Source organism: Neolamprologus multifasciatus, chromosome 20, assembly GCF_963576455.1.
Source record: "Neolamprologus multifasciatus chromosome 20, fNeoMul1.2, whole genome shotgun sequence".
Classification (NCBI taxonomy): Eukaryota; Metazoa; Chordata; class Actinopteri; order Cichliformes; family Cichlidae; genus Neolamprologus; species Neolamprologus multifasciatus.
Genome location: NC_140458.1, coordinates 20,759,221 through 20,782,180, shown reverse-complemented (window position 1 = coordinate 20,782,180; position 22,960 = coordinate 20,759,221). Strand labels below are relative to the sequence as shown.

The following is a 22,960-nucleotide window of genomic DNA, read 5'->3' as shown; positions in this document are numbered from 1 at the left end:
CATGCCTATGAAGTTTATTTTTGGCTTTTTTTCCCTACTCCACTGTATTTGATTTATTACCATTTGGGGTGTGACAAAGTGCAGACCAATCATCATGCTGAAGATCAACAGACAAAATAAAATAAAAAGCACATAGCTTCAGAGGCTGCCTCTGTTTATTGACTGCTGCTCACTGACCTGCAAGCCAAGGGTGGGGTAACTTAGACAACTAAAGTGATGAGCAGCTTATATAATAAATTGTATTAACATTAGATAAACACTTAATAACTTGTGAAACTATTTTACCACGAGTGCCTACAAGCTAATCATAAACGGAACGGAGCAAGCGAGTACGAACATGAGGCTTCAACAAATCGGATAAATAAACAGGGGCCAGACCATTTAAAGATTTAAAAACCAATAAAAGGACTTTAAAACGGATCCTAAAAACAATAGGAAGCCAATTTAGTGAAGCCAGAACCGGAGTGATGCGGTCAAATTTCCTTCTACCAGTTAAAAAACGTGACGCCGCATTTTGCACTAATTGCAAGCGTGACAGGGTGCCCAACCCAACCCCAATTAAAAGGGAATTGCAATAGTCCAAACGTGAGGTAATAAAGGCATGAAAAAGGCTACCTTCACACTGCAGGTCTTAATGCTCAATTCCGATTTTTTGATCAAATCCGATTTTTTTGTGTGCTTGTTCACACTACAAATAAAATGCAACAGCAAACGCGCTCTAGTGTGAACGCTCAAAGCGGCCCGCATGCGCAAAAGACTTCACACACAACGCGCTCTGTTTAGATCCAGAGCAAACAGTATTGTTTGACTGATGACCTTAATATAAAGACTTCGGACTTTACGTTTCCCAATTTTTGCTTTAAGTTATTTTGTTATTTACATAATAATGTAGATAACCTAATAATGATCCTTATTGCTGTTTTAGAGGAGCAGTGCCTCAAAGGATAGTTGCAGATTTCTGTCAGAATCTGCAGATTATATAGTACAAATAAAATGTTCACGTTTCTCCAATGTTGTCTTCCCAGCAGTTTCACTGACATCTACACGGGATGGACAGGAAGCGTTCGCGATGTCTTCTCTGGCGCTGATAAATGGCGTCTGTCTTGTGTCGGTGACGTAAAAGACGGATTTAATGCGACATGATCATTCAAACAGCAGTCGCTTTCTAAAACATTGGATATGTATCGGATTCAGTACCACATACGAAAGTGACCCAGATCGGATTTGAAAATATCGGATTTGCGCCGTTCACACTGTCATAGCATGATCGGATATGGGTCGCATAGGGTCAAAAAAATCGGATTTGATGCGCTTTCGCCTGCAGTGTGAACGTAGCCTAAGAGTTTCCAAACTGCGTTTGGAAAGGAAAGGCTGCACCTTCGCTAGGTGTCTGAGGTGATAAAAAGCCAATTTTACCACCCCATTTACATGACCATCAAAGGTAAGTGCGGAATCAAAATTCACACCAAGATTTACAATTGAACTTTTCAGATAGGAGGTTAAAACACCGAAATGAGCATCTGGAGAAACAATAGAGCAATGAAGGCCAAATAAAATTGCTCCCGTTTTATGATCATTAAAATTTAAAAAGTTATTTGACATCCACACTTTAACTTCACTGAGACAGTCAAGTAAAGATTGACAGGGAGAAGTAACCAGGTGGCTAAAGGGTAAATAAAACTGACAATTATCAGCATACAAGTGAAAAGATACTTTATGTTTCTGAAATATCGCACCAAGAGGGACTAAATACAGCGAAAAGAGTAATGGCCCAAGGATAGATCCCTGCAGAGGAGCCACAGAAGATGCAGCTAACCCCAGCTTGACACAAAAACGCCTGTCAGAAAGGTATGACTTTATCCATATCCAGTTAAATATATCATATAGGAGACACACACAGTGATATTTCAGAAGTGAAATGAAGTTTATTGGATTTACAGAAAGTGTGCAATAATTGTTTAAACAAAATCAGGCAGGTGCATAAATTTGGGCACTGTTGTCATTTTATTGATTCCAAAACCTTTAGAACTAATTATTGGAACTCAAATTGGCTTGGTAAGCTCAGTGGCTCAGGCCAGTGCAGGGACTGGGAATCTTGTCAAAGTTGAGGGACACATGGATTCCACTCAGTATCAGCAGATTCTGGAGACCAATGTCCAGGAATCAGTGACAAAGCTGAAGCTGCGCCGGGGCTGGATCTTTCAACAAGACAACGACCCGAAAAACTGCTCAAAATCCACTAAGGCATTCATGCAGAGGAACAAGTACAACGTTCTGGAATGGCCATGTCAGTCCCCAGACCTGAATATTATTGAAAATCTGTGGTGTAAGTTAAAGAGAGTTGTCCATGCTCGGAAGCCATCAAACCTGAATGAACTAGAGATGTTTTATAAAGAGGAATGGTCCAAACTACCTTCAACCACAATCCAGACTCTCATTGGAACCTACAGGAAGTGTTTAGAGACTGTAATTTCTGTAAAAGGCGGATCTACTAAATATTGATTTCATTTCTTTTTTTGTGGTGCCCAAATTCATGCACCTGCCTGATTTTGTTTAAACAATTACTGCACACTTTCTGTGAATCCAATAAACTTCATTTCACTTCTGAAATATCACTGTGTGGGTCTCCTATATGATATATTTAACTGACATTTTTATTGTAACAACCAATGATTTATATAGGAAAATAATAACTATTAATAAGGTTGCCCAAACTTTTGCATCCCACTGTACATCCATTTCTGCAGCACTCCATTAATCAGGCCCATATGGTAACCCAACCACAATCATAAGAAAGGCTGCTGATTTGACAGTTGTTGATCATCAACAACCTCCACAAATTGGGTAGGCCACTGAAGGACCTTCAGGACTGGCTCTTATATAGTGCTTTTCTACTCTGCTTGAGCCATCAAAGCACTTCATAATACAAACATTAATCACACACATTTTTCCTATACCTCTGCTCTCCATCTAACACGTCGATTGAACAACTTGGGTAAGCTACTGAAACTGCAACTCCTTGGAGACTAGAGCAGCCAGAGATTGAACCACCAACCTTCCAATTAGAGGATGACCTGTGTTGCACACTTGGATTAAAATGAATTGAAACCAGTGTGGCTTTGTAAGTTCGCCTTTACTGTATCTGCAAATATATATATTGACATAGCACAACGTTACACACTTTTGCAGTCTCACACAACTCTTATAGGCGTACCGCCTTATGGTTAGTCTTTAAACTCAAATCACTAATATTTCTTACAGTGCAACAATGAAATAAACATAAACAAAAGATAGTGTGATCCACCAGTCTATATTTGCTGTGATCACAGCCCGGTACAGGTATAAATCCACAAAAGCGCCACGAGGTTCCCGCACAAACTAATGAATCAGATCAGGCTGCTAATCGTTAGCATCACGGCTAATTCACATCGCTACCAATAACTTATATACTAATGACACATAGTGGGGATCAACAGCCAACTTTCCCACATTCTCTGTAACCCCGTGGACTCATCTGTAGATACATTTTAAGTTATTTACCATCTTGTATCTGCTTACCTGCAAATATATATATTGACATAGCACAACGTTACACACTTTTGCAGTCTCACACAACTCTTATAGGCGCACTGCCTTATGGTTAGTGGCTGGGCTTATTTACTCCAGCTAGAGCTGCTCATTTTAGGAGATACTCCCTCTTGTGGTGTAACGGGGGAATAACTACCCTTCCTGCACTATGTCATTTTTGGAGACTGGGGCACACATTATTTTACCACAATCAAAGAAAATACATATTTGAACAATCAGACCATTTAACTAACTATAATATTGTAACTAAAGATTATTGGGGGGTGCCCTGTTTTGTCCACAATGTCTTTCTTGTCCTTACACTCTCCCCTCAAAAAGTTAATGGCGTCCTGACATTCTACCAATATCAGTCCCTATGTGGCAACTATACATTGCTTGTAGGAGGCTACATCCCTTTAGGTGTCAGAGTTCAGCATCACTGCTAGCCACAGTGAAATACATGACATGTATCTCCCCTTCATGTCATATGTCGCAGCAGGTGTTATTGTGCACGATAACAGTCCACTGCTTTTTCCGTCCATATCACGGGTATCTGCATCTTTACTGAGTAAGATGCTCTCACCTGGACATAACCTCGCTACATAACATAGGGTGCCATTCTCATAACGGGTCATTACACTAACTCTTCTTTATGGCTAACAAAACAGAATTAACATTTCTATTCTTCTAATAAAGCATTAATGAAAACCTGAAAATGTAACTGTTATAAATGCTTTACTGCAGTATGTAACATATGACTGTCTGAGGTACTTATTCAAGTGCTAATGTCGGCTGTCCTAACTTGTGGTAAGTAAACATTAGCTTTTGTTTTCTCATTCTGAAAGGATACTTTTTCACACTGACAGGTGACTGGTCAGTGTCCTCTTGGTCACTGCACTCCATCTCAAGCTGGTGCGTCTGCTCTGTGTCTTTATTGTTCTCTTGTGCCTCTGTATCCTCGTCATGCTCGTCGCGTTGGTGTTCTATATTGTCCACGCCCAGATTCTCTTCTTCGCAGTCCTCCTGGTGTTCCATGTCATTGTCATCACAGAGATATGACTGTGATGACATATCCTACTGACTGCTCCACTCTCTGCATTGAACTCTGTCCACCAGGACTGTCTACCACGTTCCCCTTGTTCTGTTGACAGTCCTTTGATTGCTCTCCATTCATCTTCATCCTCCGAACTGTGCTCTTGCTCATGCCACTCATGTCTGTCCAAGAAGTCACGCGGCAGCAGGAGGTTCCTGTGAACGACTCTGACACGTCCCTTGCCATTTTCTGGCTTAATCTCATATACTGGGCTATCCTTATGTTTCCTTTGTGTCACCTGAAACACCTGGTCCTCCCAGAAGGATCTCAGTTTCCCTGGTCCTCCCTTCTCACCAAAATTCCGGACCAGTACTCTGCACCCTGGGTACAGCTCTGCGCCGTGTGTTTTTCTGTCATAGAGCACTTTCCCCCGTCGGCTCTCCTTACAGGCTGTCGCTGAGGCCAGTTTGTAAGCGTCCTTCATGCGAATCTTCCACTTCCCAGCATAGTCTTGATGAGAAGGGCTTTGGTCATTAGCTGTGAGACCAAAAATCATATCAATGGGGAGTCTGGGGTTTCTCCCAAACAAGAGGAAATAAGGTGCATATCCAGTAGCCTCGCTGCGCGTACAGTTGTACGCATGGACCACCTTTGTCAGGGATGCCTTCCAGTCTGCTTTTGCTCCCTCTGGAAGGTTCCAAAGCATGGCCAGCAGTATCCTATTGAACCTTTCTACCTGGCCATTTCCCTGGGGGTGGTATGGTGTGGTTCTGGATCCCTTGACTCCACTGTATCCTTCCAGCTTGGCGAAGAGTTTGTTTTCGAGCTCTCTTCCCTGGTCATGATGGAGCCGTGTGGGAAAACCAAACTTCAACACGAAGTCTCCAAATATTTTTTCTGCCACTGTTTTGGCACTTTTATCTCTGCAGGGATAAGCCTGAGCAAATCGTGTAAAGTGGTCCATGGCCACGAGGATATACTCATACCCTCCCTTACATTTCTCCAAATGTAGAAAATCAATGGAGACCAGCTCAAATGGGTACGTTGTAGTGATATTGATCAGTGGAGCTCTGGTTGGCTTGTGGGGACGTTTGTTTTTTAGACAGCTACACACCTGTGTTATGTAGTGCTCCACGTCCTTCTGCATGTGAGGCCAGTAAAAGCAATCCTGAATGAGGGCCAAAACTCTCTCCAACCCCAAGTGACCCATGTCTTCATGTAGTTCTTTATAAACGAGCGAATGGAACTTCTTAGGCAGGAGTAGCTGTGTTCGGCTGAGTGTTTTCCTGTACAGTAAACCATCCTTATCAAGGTGCAGTTTCTGTTTTTCCCTTGCCAGGGCAGTGATCTCCTTGTTGCATGCCTGTTTTCTACCTTATGGCCACCGATTGGAGATGACCTACTTCAGGACTTCCCCTATCACAGGATCCTCTTTTTGTGCATCTCTTAAGTTTGCCTTAGGGATTTCCAGACCTGACATCCCTACTTCCTCACTTTGCTCTGCTACCACAGTTGAGATGTTTAACGGGCAGAGCCAGGGTTCACTTCCCTGCAGCTGAACAGCCAGAGCCTGAGTCACGCTGTTTAGGACCTCAGGTGTCACTGCTTCTGTACAAGTTTGTATGTAGTGTTCCATATCCAAGGGCATTTGTGAGAGACCATCTGCATCCCTGTTAGCTCTGCCAGGTCGATACTTGATGGAGAACTGGAAGTCAGCGAGTTCAGCCACCCATCTGTGTGTGGTTGCATTCAGTTTTGCCATTGTCAGCACATATGTGAGGGGGTTATTGTCAGTGTAGACAATGAAGGGTGGTGAATAGTAGAGATAATCTCTAAACCTCTCACATATGGCCCACTTCAGGGCAAGAAATTCCAGCTTCCCTGAATGGAGGTGGTAGTTCTTCTCTGGGGCAGTAAGGGTCCTAGATCCATATGCAATAACCACTAGCTTCCCCTTTTGTCTTTAGTAAAGCACAGCTCCAAGTCCCTCCTGTGATGCATCGCAGTGTAAGATGAATGGTTGCTCGAAGTCGAGATAATCTAAAACGGGGGGCTGAATGAGGAAGTTGACGAGCTGACAGACCACCTGATGATGCTCAGCTGACCATGCCACTGGGTGAGAGGATGGTAGCTGACCCCCTTGATTCTTTGTCTTTTTGTTGCGTTTTGACTTCCTGTCTCTCCCTTCCCCTGGCTTTTCTGAGGAGAGCAGGTCATAGAGTGGCTTTGCAATGCGCGAAAAGTTAGGAATATAGTTGCGATAGTATGAGATGAATCCCAACAGCTTCCTCACTTCCCCAATGGTGGTGGGGTTCCTTTGTTTTAAGGCTTGGACAGGCGCAATGTCAGCAGGGTCCATGGTGTGACCATCTTGAGTTACCAACCTTCCCAGGAATCTCACCTGATTTTTGAACAGTTCACATTTCCTGGGTGTTAATTTCACTCCATGGCTCTGATAACGCTGCAGGACCTGCTTTAGATCATTTAAGTGGTCCTCAAATGTTTTTGAATGAACAAGGTTGTCATCCAAGTAAGGCAGACATATGTCGTCCCGCAGCCCTGCAAGGCATTCTTCCATCGACCTCTGAAACTCTGCCGGCGCAGATGACAGCCCAAAAGGGATTCTTACCCATTCATACAATCCCCATGGTGTGATGAATGCAGTGAGAGGGTGACTTGACTCTTCCAGGAAGCCCTGGTGATAAGCCTTCCCTTGGTCTAAGACCGAGAACCAGGAGCTTCCTTTCAATGTGTTGAACATATCTTGTATGCGTGGTATGGGATGGCGGTCAGGGATTGACTTCATATTTAGCTCCCTATAGTCACAGCACAAGCGGAGGCTGCCATCTTTTTTCCGCACACATACGATGGGGCTGGAGTAGGAGGATTTTGATTTCTTTATCCACCCTCTATTCAGCAAGTCTTCCAGATATTCTTTTACTTCTTTACGAAGTGGCTTAGGCACTGATGTATATGTTCGGCGAACAGGTATGGGGTCACTGAGGCTGATCTTAAGCTGCAGTGAGGGGATATTGCCAACATCCTGTTCATCACGAGCAAAGGCATTACTCTCCTCCCTTAATAGCTGTCTGATCTTCAGCTGCTGTGCCGGAGACAGATGGTCAAGGTGAACTGGGGGGTCCCATACACCTTCACTGTTGCTTCTTGTTCTGTTTTCCTGTTCCCCAATTTGGCTAGCTGGAGGTGCAGCTGTTGCTTCTACAGTAGGTCTTGTCGTTTCCAACTGTTCTATTTCCACTGCCACTGTGTTAGCTGGGTAAATAGTTCGGACCCTCTGAGTTTGTCCCAAAACAGTTCTCAGAGGCAGTATGATCTCATAAGCTTTGGTATTAGTGACTGGGAGGCTAATACGGGACCAGCTGCCTTGCTGTAAATGGACAACGCACTCTTGCACCTCCAATCCCTCTAGCATCTGGGGGTAGGGACTGGGCTCGAACAGGACACCGTGACCTGCTGGGAGTGGGCCTGCTCTCAAACTACACTTGACCACTCTTGTCTGACCAGGTGGGATGCTCATTAATTCTCTCACAGTTTTCACTCTGCCCTCACCTAGCCCATCGTCTCCACTCTTCATCACCTTTATAAAGACCTCAGCTTTCTTACAGTCAATGGAGAATGCTGTGCTAACAGCTTCTGTTACAGCACGAGGTGGCTCTATTCCCCTCTCTAGCATGTGTTCAATCACGTTGAAGCCAATTATTGGCTCCTCTGCCACCCCATCTTCCTGAGCTACTAATACTGGCACGAGAAGCTCTAACTGCGCAGCCTCTTCTGTGGGCAACCTGAATTTGATTTCAACCCACCCGGAAAATGGGATTGGTGTCTGGTTTACTGCCCTCCCATCTAATATACCAGGCCCAATGATTTCAGTTAAACTCCTAACTTTGATCTGTGGGATGTTCTGTTGTCTCCATTTTTCATTTATAAGACAAACCTGTGATCCTGTGTCCCACAACGCTGTGGTTTTTACTCCCTCAAGCAGGCAGGTGATCATGTGCTTCCTCCCAATAAGATTGAGGAGCTGGGCTCTTCGCCTTGGGGAGAGGAGGCTGACGGAGACCGCTTCATTCCTGTTATCTTGTGTGGCGGCTGCTACTTTTGTCTCCAAATGTTTTATACTGTCTGTCAAGAGTTTGTGAACATCTTGTTGTTGCTCACCTTGGTTTAGTAGCTGAAAAGAGGGTTACGGGCGTGGGTTCACCGTGCTAGCTGACATACCAATCTGCTCTGCCCTGTCTGGAAGTTTTCTCCGGGTGCGGCATCCCTTTGACAAATGCCCACTTTGTCCACATTTGAAGCAGTGGTCGCAGTTTTCTCCTCTATTGCTGTGTGCCTCTGCTTTTATCTCTCTTACTTTCATTTCTCGGATGGTCTTTCTTATGTTGCCTCTCCCACTCAAGGCTGGCCGCTTCATTTGTCTTTGCAATCAGCACATCGTCAGTGACTGCTGGATCATCCAGGTAGGGTTTGATCTGGTATTTCACATTGTCGCTAATCAGACCTGTGCCAACGGCTCGCAGAAACTTTTTCTGAATCAGTTCGACACTGTATTGTTCATCTGTCCCTGGCTCCCTTGATGATGCTAGGAGTCTTTCTTTCAGCTCTGTGGACACAGAGCTAAATAGAAAGTTCTGTGGGGACTCATTACTTCCTTGAGTGATATTTATCAGCCAATGATAGAGGTCAGTAGAGCTATCCTCCTTGTAGTGTCCCCTCAGTATGGTACAGAGCTGCATGAGGGTGAGGTCTGTTTTAATCTCCAACATATCACGGAGACTTAGGCCTGGGCTTATGGCCCTAACAACAGCTTCAATAATTTCAGCTTCGCTGTGATTCTTTTTAAGTCCCATTTCGATTTGATGAATCAGGTTGGAGTATGACAGTTGGTCTTTCTGACCCCGTTCCTCAATTTGGCCACTGATTCTAAATTCCCTGCGTATAGTCACTTCAGGGGGCTGAGTTGCTGGTGAAGCAGGTAATGGTGATGGGCGAGGAGGTAACTATGTAGCCAGACCCTGACTAGTTTCTTGGGAGGCAATTCTGTCTGTCAGTCTTGCCATTTCTTCCTCTAACCTTTTTGTCGAGGTTTGAAAACTTAGTTGCAATGCTGCATATTGTTCTTGTAGACTGGCCAATGCAACCGCATCCCTACTGATACTCTCTTCACGTTCCTGTGCAGGGTCATCTCTTTCCTTTAGTTCTTTAACAGTTTTAATTAATCTGTCCAGGAATGTGTGTGCTACTTCCTCTTCCTCCACTTCAATAATTGTTTCAACTGCTTCACTTATTGTTCTGATCAGCGTGTGCTTCTTTGTCTGTTTGCCGATTGAGATTTTAGCTTGTAAACACACTTCTTGTAGTTGGTCTGACCTTAACTGCAGCAAGCTCTCACTTAGCTGGTCTTGCAGTTGCTCCAACTCCATACTGTGTGTGACGATTCTGTAATCTCACACTGCTTCTCAGTAGCACCGCTGATCCCACTGCTGCCACCAAATTTTATTGCACACTTGGATTAAAATGAATTGAAACCAGTATGGCGTTGTGAGTTCGCCTTTACTGTATCTACAAATATATATATTTACATAACACAACATTACACACTTTTGCAGTCTCACACAACACTGCCTTATGGTTAGTCTTTAGACTCAAATCACTAATATTTCTTACAGTGCAACAATGAAATAAACATAAACAAAATATAGTGTGATCCACCAGTCTATATCTGCTGTGATTACAGCCCGGTACAGGTATAAATCCACAAAAGCGCCATGAGGTTCCCGTACAAACTAATGAATCAGATCAGGCTGCGTTAGCGTCACGGCTAATTCACATCGCTACCAATAACTTATATACTAATGACACATAGTGGGAATCAACGGCCAACTTTCCCACATTCTCTGCAACCCCGTGGACTCATCTGTAGATACATTTTAAGTTATTTACCATCTTGTATCTGCTTACCTGCAAATATATATATTGACATAGCACAACATTACACACTTTTGCAGTCTCACACAAGAGGTGCACTGCCTTATGGTTAGTGGCTGGGCTTATTTACTCCCGCTAGAGCTGCTCATTTTAGGAGATACTCCCTCTTGTGGTGTAACGGAGGAATAACTACCCTTCCTGCACTATGTCATTTTTGGAGACTGGGGCACACATTATTTTACCACAATCAAAGAAAATACATATTTGAACAATCAGACCATTTAACTAACTATAATATTGTAACCAAAGATTATTGGGGGGTGCTCTGTTTTGTCCACAATGTCTTTCTTGTCCTTACACCTGTATTACCTCCTAAGCCACAGGTCCCAGCTTTGAATTTTGTTCCAAACAAAAATAAAACAAAATGATGAAAAGAAGATTGGACTCTTTGCCCTTAATACCAAGAGTCATGTCTGGAGGAAACAGGCACTGCTCTTCACCTGACCAATACCATCCCTAAAATAAAGCATGGTGGTAGCAGCACCAAGCAGTGGGGATATTTTTCTTCAGCAGGAATTAGAAGACTAGTTGGGTTTGATTCAGGAATTTATAGAGACATGCTTGATGATAATCTGCTCCAGAGTGCTCTGGATGTCAGACTTGGTCAAAGGACAAAAACCCAAAGCACACAGCCAAGATAACAAAGCAGTGGCTTCAGCACTCTGTAAATATCCCTGAGTGTTCCAGGCAGAGCCCAGACTTAAAACCTCTGCAGAGATCTTAAAATGGCTGTGCACTGACCCTCCCCATCCAACCGAGGTCTTCAAAGTGAGCTTAATAATAATTAGTTCAGAATTCAACAAAAGTGCCTTATAACTTAGAAACTATGATTCTTACAGCATATGATTCTTAAAGCATGTTGTGTATTGTCAATATGTAGAACATACTGTATAGAAGTTTAAAACATCATTGTCACATTTGACCTCTGACCTCTCCTTAACATGGATGTATTGACAGCAAGAATGACAGACAGAATTTTAAATTCTACAAACGATATTTTAAGTGTCCAAAAAGGACTGGATTGATTATGATGTAGAACACAGAGTATGCTTAAAACTGCTGAGTCATAAAGCCTCTTGCAAACCAGGTGATTTCTTTATTTGATACATCCTGCTGACTACAGGCTATTTACTGACATAAGCAAAGATATCAGACATAAAAAACACATAGAAACATTGGAAAATTACTTTTTTTGGCTGATGATTACTGTTTGGCACTCCCTCACTTTGTACTCTGGTAGCAATAAGGCTGAGTCTGACTCCTCTTCTACAACTATGAGTAAAGTCCTTCCATCCTGACTCAGCCCTCAGCTTACTTAAATATTGACATGGGTGGAGGTATTAGTAAGACTTGCTGTCCACTACAAAGGACACTGAGTGAACGTTTAGTTTTGAAAGAAATGCCTGCAACCTGAAGTTAAGAGTGTCATACTGAAGAAGCAGTTTGCAACATAATCACTTAACCTCCTTTTTCCCCATGAGCTGCAATGACGCGTCGCTCTGAAAACAATGTCCATGTTGTCTTTTAGCTTAACCCAGCATGTCCTCTTCACAGTACAGTACAGTAGGATTTATTTATACTGAATTGCGCTTGAGTTAAAAGTCTTAGACTCATGCTCCCCAAAGAGAACAAAAACGAACTGTTGTCTTATCATTAATTACCGATGATCACAATGTTTTCGTATAATTATGGTCCTGGTGAGTTAATATTCATGTGACCGATACTGGGCGTGGCTTACAACGTCAATACTGATTGACGTGGTTGGCACGACCAGGAAGCCAGGAGTGACATCACTTTCCAGAAGTCCCCTTCAGGTTTGATCGGCGGAGAGCCACAGCGAAGCAGAGGCAAGAAAGATAAAGGCGTTCGCTGCTATCTGAAATTCAGGAGCGTTTAAGCTGACTTTTCAACCAAAAAGTTAAAAGGTAAGACGGCATTTACCAGATTGTTGTAGCAAAGCCTTCCTAGTATTAACTGTTACATCCTGACTTCGTGTACCTTACAAGCTAACGTCGTTACGGCTAGCTCTCTGCGTTCCTGCTGTTTATGTCGGAACAAAGGGGGTCTGCTTCTCGGCTCCTCCGCTGCTTTTCTCTTGATATGCACACCTCCCAGTGTGTTCTCATTTCAGCTATTTTTTAGCAGCGTTATGACTGCCCAAAATGTACCCGTCGTCTTAAAGCACCTCATTAATATTTAATGGCTGTGCGGTAAGGTTAGCTAACGGTTATTCGCAACACTTTAGTGTCGTAAAACTTAATGATTGTCATATGATTTAGACGCAACTGAACGACCTCATTAAAGTCACGAAGACGCTTAGCCATTATTAGAGTATTATGGCAATGGCGAACCTGATATTACTGACCAGTCGTCTGAAAAATGCAGTTCCTGTGTTGTTATAGCGTTAAAACAACAGCCTAAAGCATAACGGTATGCTAGCTATCTTAAGTCCTGTAATGTAACGTGGTACAGATAAATAGGGCACATTAGCAAGGGTGTGGGCTTTTTTTTTTAAAACCTTTTCAGTCCTTCTCCCTCCCTCTTTCATTTTCCCAGCCATGTCAGTAGACCGGAATAAGCTGCCAGGAAGACCACATTCTTAGATCGAACCAATTCGTTCAGGCTTACTGAAGTTGGCCTTCTCTTTTCTTTCCACTATCCATCCAAGCTTTTTGCTTCGCTGGCTCCATATTATCAGGCTGAATAGAAGTGATGAAAAGTGCTTTAATTCAGTATTTTAGTTTTTGGGGAACTTGGACTTTGCTTGCACTTTTCTATTCGATCCTGCTTCACACTCCCAGGACAGAGTTATTGTTGTTTTTGTCTATTTTGTCTGTTTTTGTTGTAATTTCTTCTCTTTTTAAAAAAAAATATTTGTCTTAGTTTCCACAGTGGGTCTGCTCTTTAGTTTTGTGCTCTTTTTTAAAAAAAATATACATTTACTAGTATTGTATTAGTTTCGTTTTTATTCATAATAAGTGAAGGGTTGAGGGAGCATATTTATCAAGTGCAAGTCATAACAAATATATAAGGTATAACAATAATATAAATGTAAAATAATGTAAAAGATGGCTGCTGCTACTGTAAAGCCACCTACTGTCATGCTCAGTCATTCTGTAAAGAATACGCTGCTTTATCCAACTTCTTGATTCATTTGGGGACCATAATTTCCAAAATAAACATTGTATTTTATTCAAAACTAGCAATACAGAACATGGATTCAGGAAATAGGAAACTGTTTATTGAGGTCATGGATTAGGTCAGCAGTACGGTTATTTTCCATGGACTAGATCGACCATCGACTAGATGTCTGTTTTTATTGTGAGGAATCTCCCCCTGCAGACGATTAGAGACATTTCAGGTCTCAGGCACTCCTGATTTGGCTTCACTTTTCAGACTTCAAAGGTACAGCTGTTTTTTATATGCAGTCTGTGTACAATACATACGACCTTTGACTTTCAGTTATGACCAGTTTCAAAAAACATAGTTAGTTTTACATGCCCACAAGTTAATAATAAAAGACAAATTACTTAAAATTAAACTTTTTTTATTACCTGCTTGTAGTTGTGTTTTTTGTGAACTATAATAAGCTTTGTTCCTGGCCATGTCTTATTCTAGTGTATGCAGATGAAGATTTGCTTTAAAGTCATGTGATATGGACTTTTTGTGTTGTGTAAGTTTTCTTTGAAATGGTTGCCTAGTCACAGCCTTGTAGGTTTCAGATGAATGTCTGAGCTATTTCCCCTTTGGCTTTTTTCCCCACAGGGTTTCTTTATTTCGAAATTATCTTAAGATCCCAAAAAAGCAGAGTCAAAAAAAGAAAGAAGTTTTGTGAATTGTGAAACTTTCACAATACAGGCTGGGGAAATGGTCCTCACAAGGGTTATAATCTAACAATCTTAGATCATAACCAGCCACAGACAACCTGCAGTATAAATGCTTTTACTTTAGCGCATTTAGCTGATGAAATTTCCAGTGCTTGGTGCTTTTGATGGAGTAAAGGATCAGGATGGAAATATCAGCTGCCCACTTCTTTTAAGCTGCAGATGCAGAAGTGAGTCAAGGATGGGATTGTGTCACGGCAAAAGTTGGTCAGACTCTCCTTTTTTCCCCCCACGGTTACTCCCTTATACCTAAAACCTGCAGTTATGAAGGAGGGATATAAGGAGAGCAAACAAACAGAGCTGAAAAGTAAACAGTAGAAGGTACAAGAATGTGCCTCTGTATCCACTGGCACAATGATGCACTTGTATGTGAGGACTGGGAGGAAGAGAATAGAGTATTGGCTGGAGTAGCTGAGAGAGTGAGATGTTATTGTGGTCAAGTGATTTGCTTACTTTACGGGCTGAGTTCAAGTTTTATTCACTGGTGTTAAGCTCAGTGTCTGACTGCATGTCTTGCCACAGGATTGTGATATATTGCACATATTAGTACAATAATTTGGTAATGCATCATACAGCGAGTAACAAAGCATTTACCATGTAATGTTTGGTATTTAAAAATACTCAAAATACATTTTACATTTACAAGTATTTTAGGTACTGCAAAGTAGTTTCAGGTACTGAAAATGTAACCCTTATTTCAGAAGAATCATATGACATATGGACGTTACACCATAAGTCATGTGCTGTATTACGAGTTGCTAACAACAGATTTTTTTTTAATTGGCTATATTTGCCTCAGTATGTGGATAAGCTTTCTTTGGGAAGTTGTTTGTGATGGGTGCATTAGCAGGATGGAGAGCAAGTCATTATTTTTTAACTTTACTCCATTTAGTTTTTCCATTTTGTTGTCTTTCTTGCTGAACTCTGTCATTCAGCTTCAGTTTTGGTCCTAGTTTGGTCCTAGTTGTCCTTTATCCTCCTCACCAATTTCCTGTTTTGTTTTGATAAATATGTGTCCAGATGTCTTGTGATCATGACACGCAGTTAGCTGTCACGGTGTGACAACTGAGCTTGTAGAGAAGTAGAAAGTCCAGAGTTTGTTTAACATTAGCACTGCTAGCACCAATAGCCTTGGGTTTTTCCTTGCTAACGTCTACGTCCTGGTGCAGAATATGGTTACACGTCTCTTCAAATGCTTGGTTATTTTCCAGTTTATTCTGACAAAGCCTACATAGAGTCGCTCTTTTTTATTTATTTTTTTATTAATTCATTTTCATTTAACGTCAAAGGTTTGCAGAACATCACTGCTTAGCACAGCTGTCATATATTTACTTTCCTCTTTGCTCATTTACAGCTCACATTCATAAAGAGCAAGAGAGAGAGATAAGGGTGCCTCGATCTGCAGCCCCAGGTAGTGAATGTTGGCCTTTTAATATCAATGAACCATCAACTGCCATTGCACATTAATAAAATAAAAATAATTTATAGAGCCAGATAGTGTTTTGGTAGTTGAGAGCAGTGGGTATTTAGTAAAAAAAAATTTATTCATGTTATGGAAACCAAGAAATCTTCATTAGGAAAGAAAAAACAAAATTCTATTGAAGTCTTTGAGCTCTTCAACACATTACAGTCTTTCAACTGAATTAGAATGTATTTTTATTGCCAGGAGGGGCATTGACGCACACCACTGCTTTTATGAATACAATTATAAACTGTAATATATTTATCATTTGTAGCAGTAAATAATCAATAGTGAGCTGCCTCTCCAGTCAGTTATTCATCCTGTCCATGGACGCAGACTCCAAGATCTTGAATTACAGGTTCAAGATCTTGGACCAGCAGCTTCTGTGAACTCAGTGTGGCGGCACCTGAACCAGTTCTCCAGCTGCTGGAGGTTCTGATCACCGTGGTTGTCTAGCTTGCAGCAAGTTTCCAGAGTATAACAAGGATTACTGTCACCAGCTGCTGTCGACAGCAGTACAGTTGAAGTACGTCTCACTAGAGGATGACGGATTCTCCAAAGATAAATTGTCTAATAGCTGGTCATAACAGTGACCTCATCAGCTTGCTGCTGGGGGAGATACAAGACTGGAATTGTAAAAGTACAACTACCTTTGAAAAGGTGTCCAGTGCAAGATTTATGTCACAAGAGATAAACACCTTTCATTCCTGTCAGTAAATGCCATTTTAGTGTTGATGTCATAAACAAGACTGTTTCCATTATGTAATGGTACATATTTGATAATATCCGTGATACATAAATAACTACAAAACTAAAAAAAAAAAAGATCATCATGTTGTACATCCATGAAAGTCTTTGAAAGCCTCTCATGAAATACAGTAACAATTAAAAAAGTACTTTTCACAAAGTAGTTGGGTATATGCCATGAGTGCCCTCTGTGTGTGAGTGCATGATTGTCTGTGATGGGTGTAGCTGGAAAATGAAGAGGTTTAAAAAGTTCATCCATTGCAACATGTTCCATTTGCAATGCTCTCTGCTTTTCCCGGTTCTTTGCTGCTTGTTACCTTTCATGTATGAAGTCTGCAGATTGTTATTTGGAAACTAAACAACAACAAAACATCACAAGCTGAAAAGCTTAATTGTTGCGTAGTGTACACCTCAACACAATGTGGGGCAAAGAAGGTTTATTTTCAAAAAAGGATATCTGTGCTTTTCCTTAGTGTTCAGATACAGTGGCCATATTCAGTAAAACTGATTTACTTCCACACTTCTTTTTTACTGCTCACCTTTTCCAGCTACTAATGATAAACTATCGATTAAAAAGAGATAGTTTATGAAGTTTGCAATATAGATCCATGATTACGTTTGCCCTCATGCAACTGGGGCTGAACCAGTGTGGGAGGGGTTTTGTGGACCAAGAATAAAATATGAAGTGAAATTAAGGTAAATATGAGGATATGGATTTTGTGTGGAAACCAGGCTTTGCTATTGCTGTGGTATTGACATTTATAGTCATTTTTCAGATCAATGTTTTTGGTGTATGTGGCAGCAAATCAGCTGCTGAAGTGGGCAGATAAAGTTTATGAAGGTCCGCTTTTCACTATTATATATTCCCACGTGGTAATGTGTGGGTAAGTGTGTTGTTTTTTTTGTTTTGTTTTGTTTTTCTTTTTTTGTTTTGGCATTTGGTCAAGTACAGTGGAATAAAAAATGCAAGACCAACAAAGGTGGGGTTTTCCAGTGTCAGAATGGGCTGCTGAGCAGTGACCATAAATAGAATTAGTGAATATACAGTTCCAGCAGTGAGTCTGTCACAAATTCCAATTAAGAAATCTCGTTAGCAGATTGTTTTTATTACAGAATGAATGATTGGTTTTGGATAAAATCTCTTTGAGAAAAATTGTGCCTAACAAGAAAAGTAGATTATGATGTTAATTAAGAAGAAGGTATAAAACTGTTTTCAGGAAAAATAGCAATTACAGTGAGCTATTATTTATAAAACCAGTTTTGCAAGAAACATTGGGACAGATGTTCAGGTTTTAACTTATACAAGTATCTTTTGCCTTTAGGATGCTATGATCAGGGGTGCACATAAGTTGTCCGCATGTGTGCATGCGCTGTCAAAATAAAAGATGCGCACCAGATAAGAAGTTGTAAAGTGTGTTTGCGTACATAAGATTTTCTGGAGGAGGACAGACATGATGGGAATATGCCGCATACTCTGCACCACATCTTCATCATTTGTTTGAAGCCAGCTCACCTCCTGCAACCACTTTTCCGAGAATACGCGCTTCTTTTGCGGTTCGGACTCCTTCTGACATTTCTTTGGAAGTGGAGGAACACCAAAATAATCGCTTAAAGGAGCTTGCTTCTTTGACCTCTTTAAGAGTTCTAAACAAATGTCTGTCCTCCCCTGGCTATGATAGTAAACTGAAAAGAATGGGTCAAAAATGGAGTCTGGTTGATATATGGTGATGGTCACCACTTACTTCAATAATGATAATAATAATAATAATACATTTTATTTAAGAAAGCGCCTTTCAAAACACTCAAGGACACTGTACACAAGCAATAACAACAACAAACATAACAATTTACAAAATAGGAAAAAGGATAAAACGTTGAGCAAATAGATAAAATAAATTAAAGTAGCAGGAAACTCTTGAGAATCTGTTTTGTGACAATGTCCTGGTGAGATGAATCAGCATGGGAACCCAAAGAAACCTGCTGGTTTGAAGCCAGGACCTGAGTCAACATGCTACCTGAGCATGTTACCAGAGGATGCTATGGTTTATTTTACATAAACTTTGGACAACCAACTTTCTTTTTTTTTTCTTCATAAGGTGTTGTCCTGTAGAAGCATCCATGAACTTCCTGTTGTGTCAGATTACCAGGCACCAGAGTACAGGAAAATATGAGCATTATTGTATAACAAAGCAAATGAGCGAGCAGGTTCTACAGTAACAGACACCAGATGCAGACATGCTTCCTTGTAATGCGTAACCATGCCACTGCATGTCTTAGCCTGTTCTGCTGGACTGTTGACTGTCTACTACCTCTCATTTCCTCTTCCTGTTGCACCCAGCTGTTTGTTTGTGTTCATGATAATGTCTTCTGGCCTGAATTTTGTTTAGACTAAAACCACAAAGGAGTCCAGGTTGCATTATAATGGTTTTTGCCATTGTAGGATGCTGAGAGCTAATACTCTCTGCTTATGTGTTTCTCCATAAGTTTTTTTTTCCTCCACCTGTGTTGACTCAATATTATGTTGTGTGGCAAGCTGCCTGTGCTCTGCACAACTCATTTATATTTACAGACCTGAGTGTTATTCAGTGCAATGTTGTTGAACCTTAGCAGAGACCTTCATCATTACCACGGTTTAGAGGAGATGATTAAAAGACTTTCTTATATATTGTCCTACTTTTGTGCACTGTACACATTCTACCAAAATACCTTGTGTCATCTCTACTTTGTCCAGAATACGTCATTTACGGTAATGTGAGTTCAAAGTCAGCACACACATGTGCACACCTTCATTCATCCAGTGTTAAAACAAAACTGAAGAAGATAACTGTGTCCCTAGGTGACACACATTGGAATAAGTGACCTTGTTTTTTCTATGGTCCTTTACATATATTGACAGTGCCTGTGTGTTCACCTGGCCATTAGTTGCCAGGTTCTTCATTTCTGGAGCTTTGCTGCTAATGTTAAACTATGGAAAACTGTTCCATGTACTGTCTGGACAAAAGGTCACCTTATCTTGGATTTATTCACCGCCTGGCCAAATGCTATTTCTAAATCTGTGTTAATGTGCTTGCAGTTTGGCAATATGATAATACAAAGTGTGAGGTTGCTAAACAGTTATTTTCTGAGGGTGAAGAAAATGTATTTGATTTGATTTATTTCATCTCGATATACAGCGACAGTTGAATTAGTCGCTAGAAGAAGTCTTTAAAACATGTAAAAAGCTCACTGAGTGTGCCGAGCTGGAGACCAACCACAAGATGAGGGACTCAGTGGAAAAGCAGCTGGTTATTAGAGCAGGGCGATATGACCAAAAATATTTATCACGATATACATTTGAAAATTTGCGATAATGATATAACTGACGATATAATTGACACTAGACAAAATACTTTAAAACTCCACAACTTTATTAGTGCAAAAAAAAAAAACCCCATCAACGTATTTTCACTCGAACAAGCAGCTGGTTTTTTTGTGCATTAAAGCTATATAAAAATTTAACAGTGCAAATGCAAATTCCTTGCTGACAGTTTAACCAAAAGGCATTTCCAGTGGAAATTGGCCGACATATCCTCAGCATAAACATGTATAATATCCACAAAACTTAAAAATAGGTTATACACACACAATATGGTAATATTATGTTGAAGCGCAGTACGTATCACTCCGCGACGCTCCTGCCTACGATAGCCGTAATGCTCCGACAATCCATCAAGCGGTGTGGGTTTGTAGCTTAGCAAAGTCGTACTAAAACATTTGACAGATTCCACTGAAGTTGCAGCATTTTTACAAACCAATTCTGCTTCATCCGTTTCATTCAACGATCCGCTTTCACCCTTCTCATTCTCCGTTGCCGCCATGCTTTTTCCACCATGTGTGTATTAAAACAAAGTCACTGCACATGTGTGTTTTACCCATATGCTATCGCAATATTTCATATTCTTATCGTTGCCCAACATTATAACGGTATTACCGTGAACGGTATGATATGGCCCACACTTACTGGTTATTATGCAATTATTTACTATTTTATGTGCTTCTAACTATCTGTAGTGTTGTTTTAGTTCATTATTTTAGAAAGCAAGGATTTTGCTCCTATTGCCCATGCACACACACATGGCATGTAGCCCCAGAAAGTTGCTAGAAATACAGTTTTACTCAGTGGTGAAGTGCACAAGAGCAGTTTCTTACTTTGGCTTTCTGAGTGTTTGACTGTGTGCATCATTCACTCTTAATCTGTGTTATTATTCTTCGTTTCAAACACTAGCATCCAAATTACATTAGAGAGTTGTAATGGATAACATGAAGACAGTTTTTGTCTGGAGCTGGTGATGCTTATCTGGTTGGGTTGTTATTTCCACTCACAGCTGTTTGTATTATCTCCACAGCATGTCCCTGTACCCATCACTCGAGGACCTTAAGGTCGACAAGGTCATCAAGGTAAGGGTTTTGAAGTGAATCTATATTAAATGTGGTGCTGGCTTTGTAAGTAACAGGTGATGTAAAATATACAAATATGTTCCCAATGTGGTTTTCATTTTCAAAATGAGAAGTCTTACTGATGTTGTAGAGCCTCTTTGGAAACTCACTTTAGTCACCATAGCTTCTAAAGCAGTGAATGGGACATTTTTGGAGGTAATTTAATAAAATGGTTTGCAAAACTTGTCCCTCCTCAGGAGGTTTGGATATTCACCAACCTTTAACCTATCCTTTGTGCCTCTGACTTTAATTTAACTCGGCACTTGAATCAGAGAGAACAGAAAACATAATAATAAACATATAACACTCACATGGCATCGCAATCACTGAGTGCTAAATAACTTTGTGATATCAGCATCAAACCTGCCTGCCACAGAAGCTGTTCAGGGCAGTGTAAAAGTTTAAGAACCCCTGGTCAAAATTTTTTGTTAAGGTTGTAGAAAATGGTATAAGCCTTAAAATTAATAATTCTTTTTAACTTTTTTAAGTTAGCAGGAATAGCAGAGGTCAAGCTGAGCTGTATAGCCCAGTAATACCACATTAACCCTTTAAAACCGGTCAGAGTGGGCACGCTCCATTTTGCGTAACTATTTTTAAATCCCGGTAGCACTGCAACCACGTGAGCTAGCGCAATAATTTTTTTTGCATATGAAACCGGAGGAGTTGTACTTACATCTTATGCCATCAGCTTGTCCTCGGTCACAGTTTCCTTCCACATATAGCTTTGCAAAAACTGCATAAAAAGCACTTGCAGCAACAAAAACATAATATTCCAGAAACACGCTTTGCCGATCCCATCAGCTGTTCATAACACTTCCTACGTCCATCAGCATGAACTATCGCATGTCCGCCATGACCTGCCTGAAACCGGAAGTGACGTCATTTTCGCGGAAATGTAGTTTTTTTTTTTAACCATCAAGGCCTCATGAGCTTATACTGGTGTTTTTAAAAGTTATGTTTGACTTTATGACTTTCTGTGTTGTTTCTGGGATGCTTAGGACTCATATTGCACTGCTGGAAATAGTTTATTTTGATGCATATGCTGCTTTTTTTGCAAATTTGCATTATAATATTTATTTTCGTTTTTCCTGCAGTGTATAGAAATTGGTGTATTTCAAAAATAAAACTATGAAGACACTCAAAATAAATTTCCTGTGGTAGGAAACTATTTTGTGCAACTTTTTTGTATTTACAGTTTTGAGGGATAAGCCTCTTAAATTTCTCTAACTAGAAATATATGTTAAAAAACAAAAACGATTTTCAATTTTTTGTAGTTTATTGCACTTTTTTGCAATTTATGTAATTACTATGCACTTAATGCATGCATATTATTAAAATTTAGGCTGTAATGGTTGTATTGATGTATAGCAACTTGAAATGCTCCCAAAAATGGCTCTACAACATGTAAATGCGGACTTGGTTCTATGGTAGGTCTTAAAGGGTTAAGTTTGAACATTGTAAGAAATCAGGAAATTAACTACTTACAGTAATGGAAATTTTTGCACTCCAAAGCCATTGATATTTGTTGTAGGCAAAGAAATCCTTCAGTCAGTCTCCTTACCAGCAGTAAAAGACTTATGTATTGGTTTGAGCCCAGTTATCTCTAATTCAGTATTTAAAAATCACTGTGTGTTTGATTGCTTTTTAGGCCCAGGCCCAGTTCACCCAGACTACCACACCCATGCCAGCCATCACCGAGGGAACCTACCAGCCCCAGGCTGCCACTGCTGGGATGCCAGGATCAAGTGAGTGTCACTTACACTGTTAAAAATCTTTAGAAAG

At 40.8% G+C, this 22,960-nt stretch overlaps 1 protein-coding gene across 2 annotated transcripts in view; it reads left to right on the top strand.

Annotated features, from left to right (window-relative positions):
- The first annotated feature begins 12,391 nt into the window (after positions 1-12,391).
- Positions 12,392-22,960, top strand: part of sdcbp2 (syndecan binding protein (syntenin) 2) — a 23,614-nt gene continuing 13,045 nt past the window's right edge. Inside the window, exons 1-4 of one of the 2 annotated variants that reach the window (XM_085145565.1) lie at positions 12,420-12,534; positions 15,848-15,904; positions 21,088-21,139; positions 22,827-22,923. In XM_085145565.1, the coding sequence (XP_085001691.1) occupies positions 21,089-21,139; positions 22,827-22,923 (148 nt within the window). In that variant the 5' untranslated portion in view covers positions 12,420-12,534; positions 15,848-15,904; position 21,088. Of the gene's footprint in view, positions 12,535-15,847; positions 15,905-21,087; positions 21,140-22,826; positions 22,924-22,960 lie in introns of both variants that reach the window. The other variant, XM_085145564.1, reaches the window with a different exon arrangement.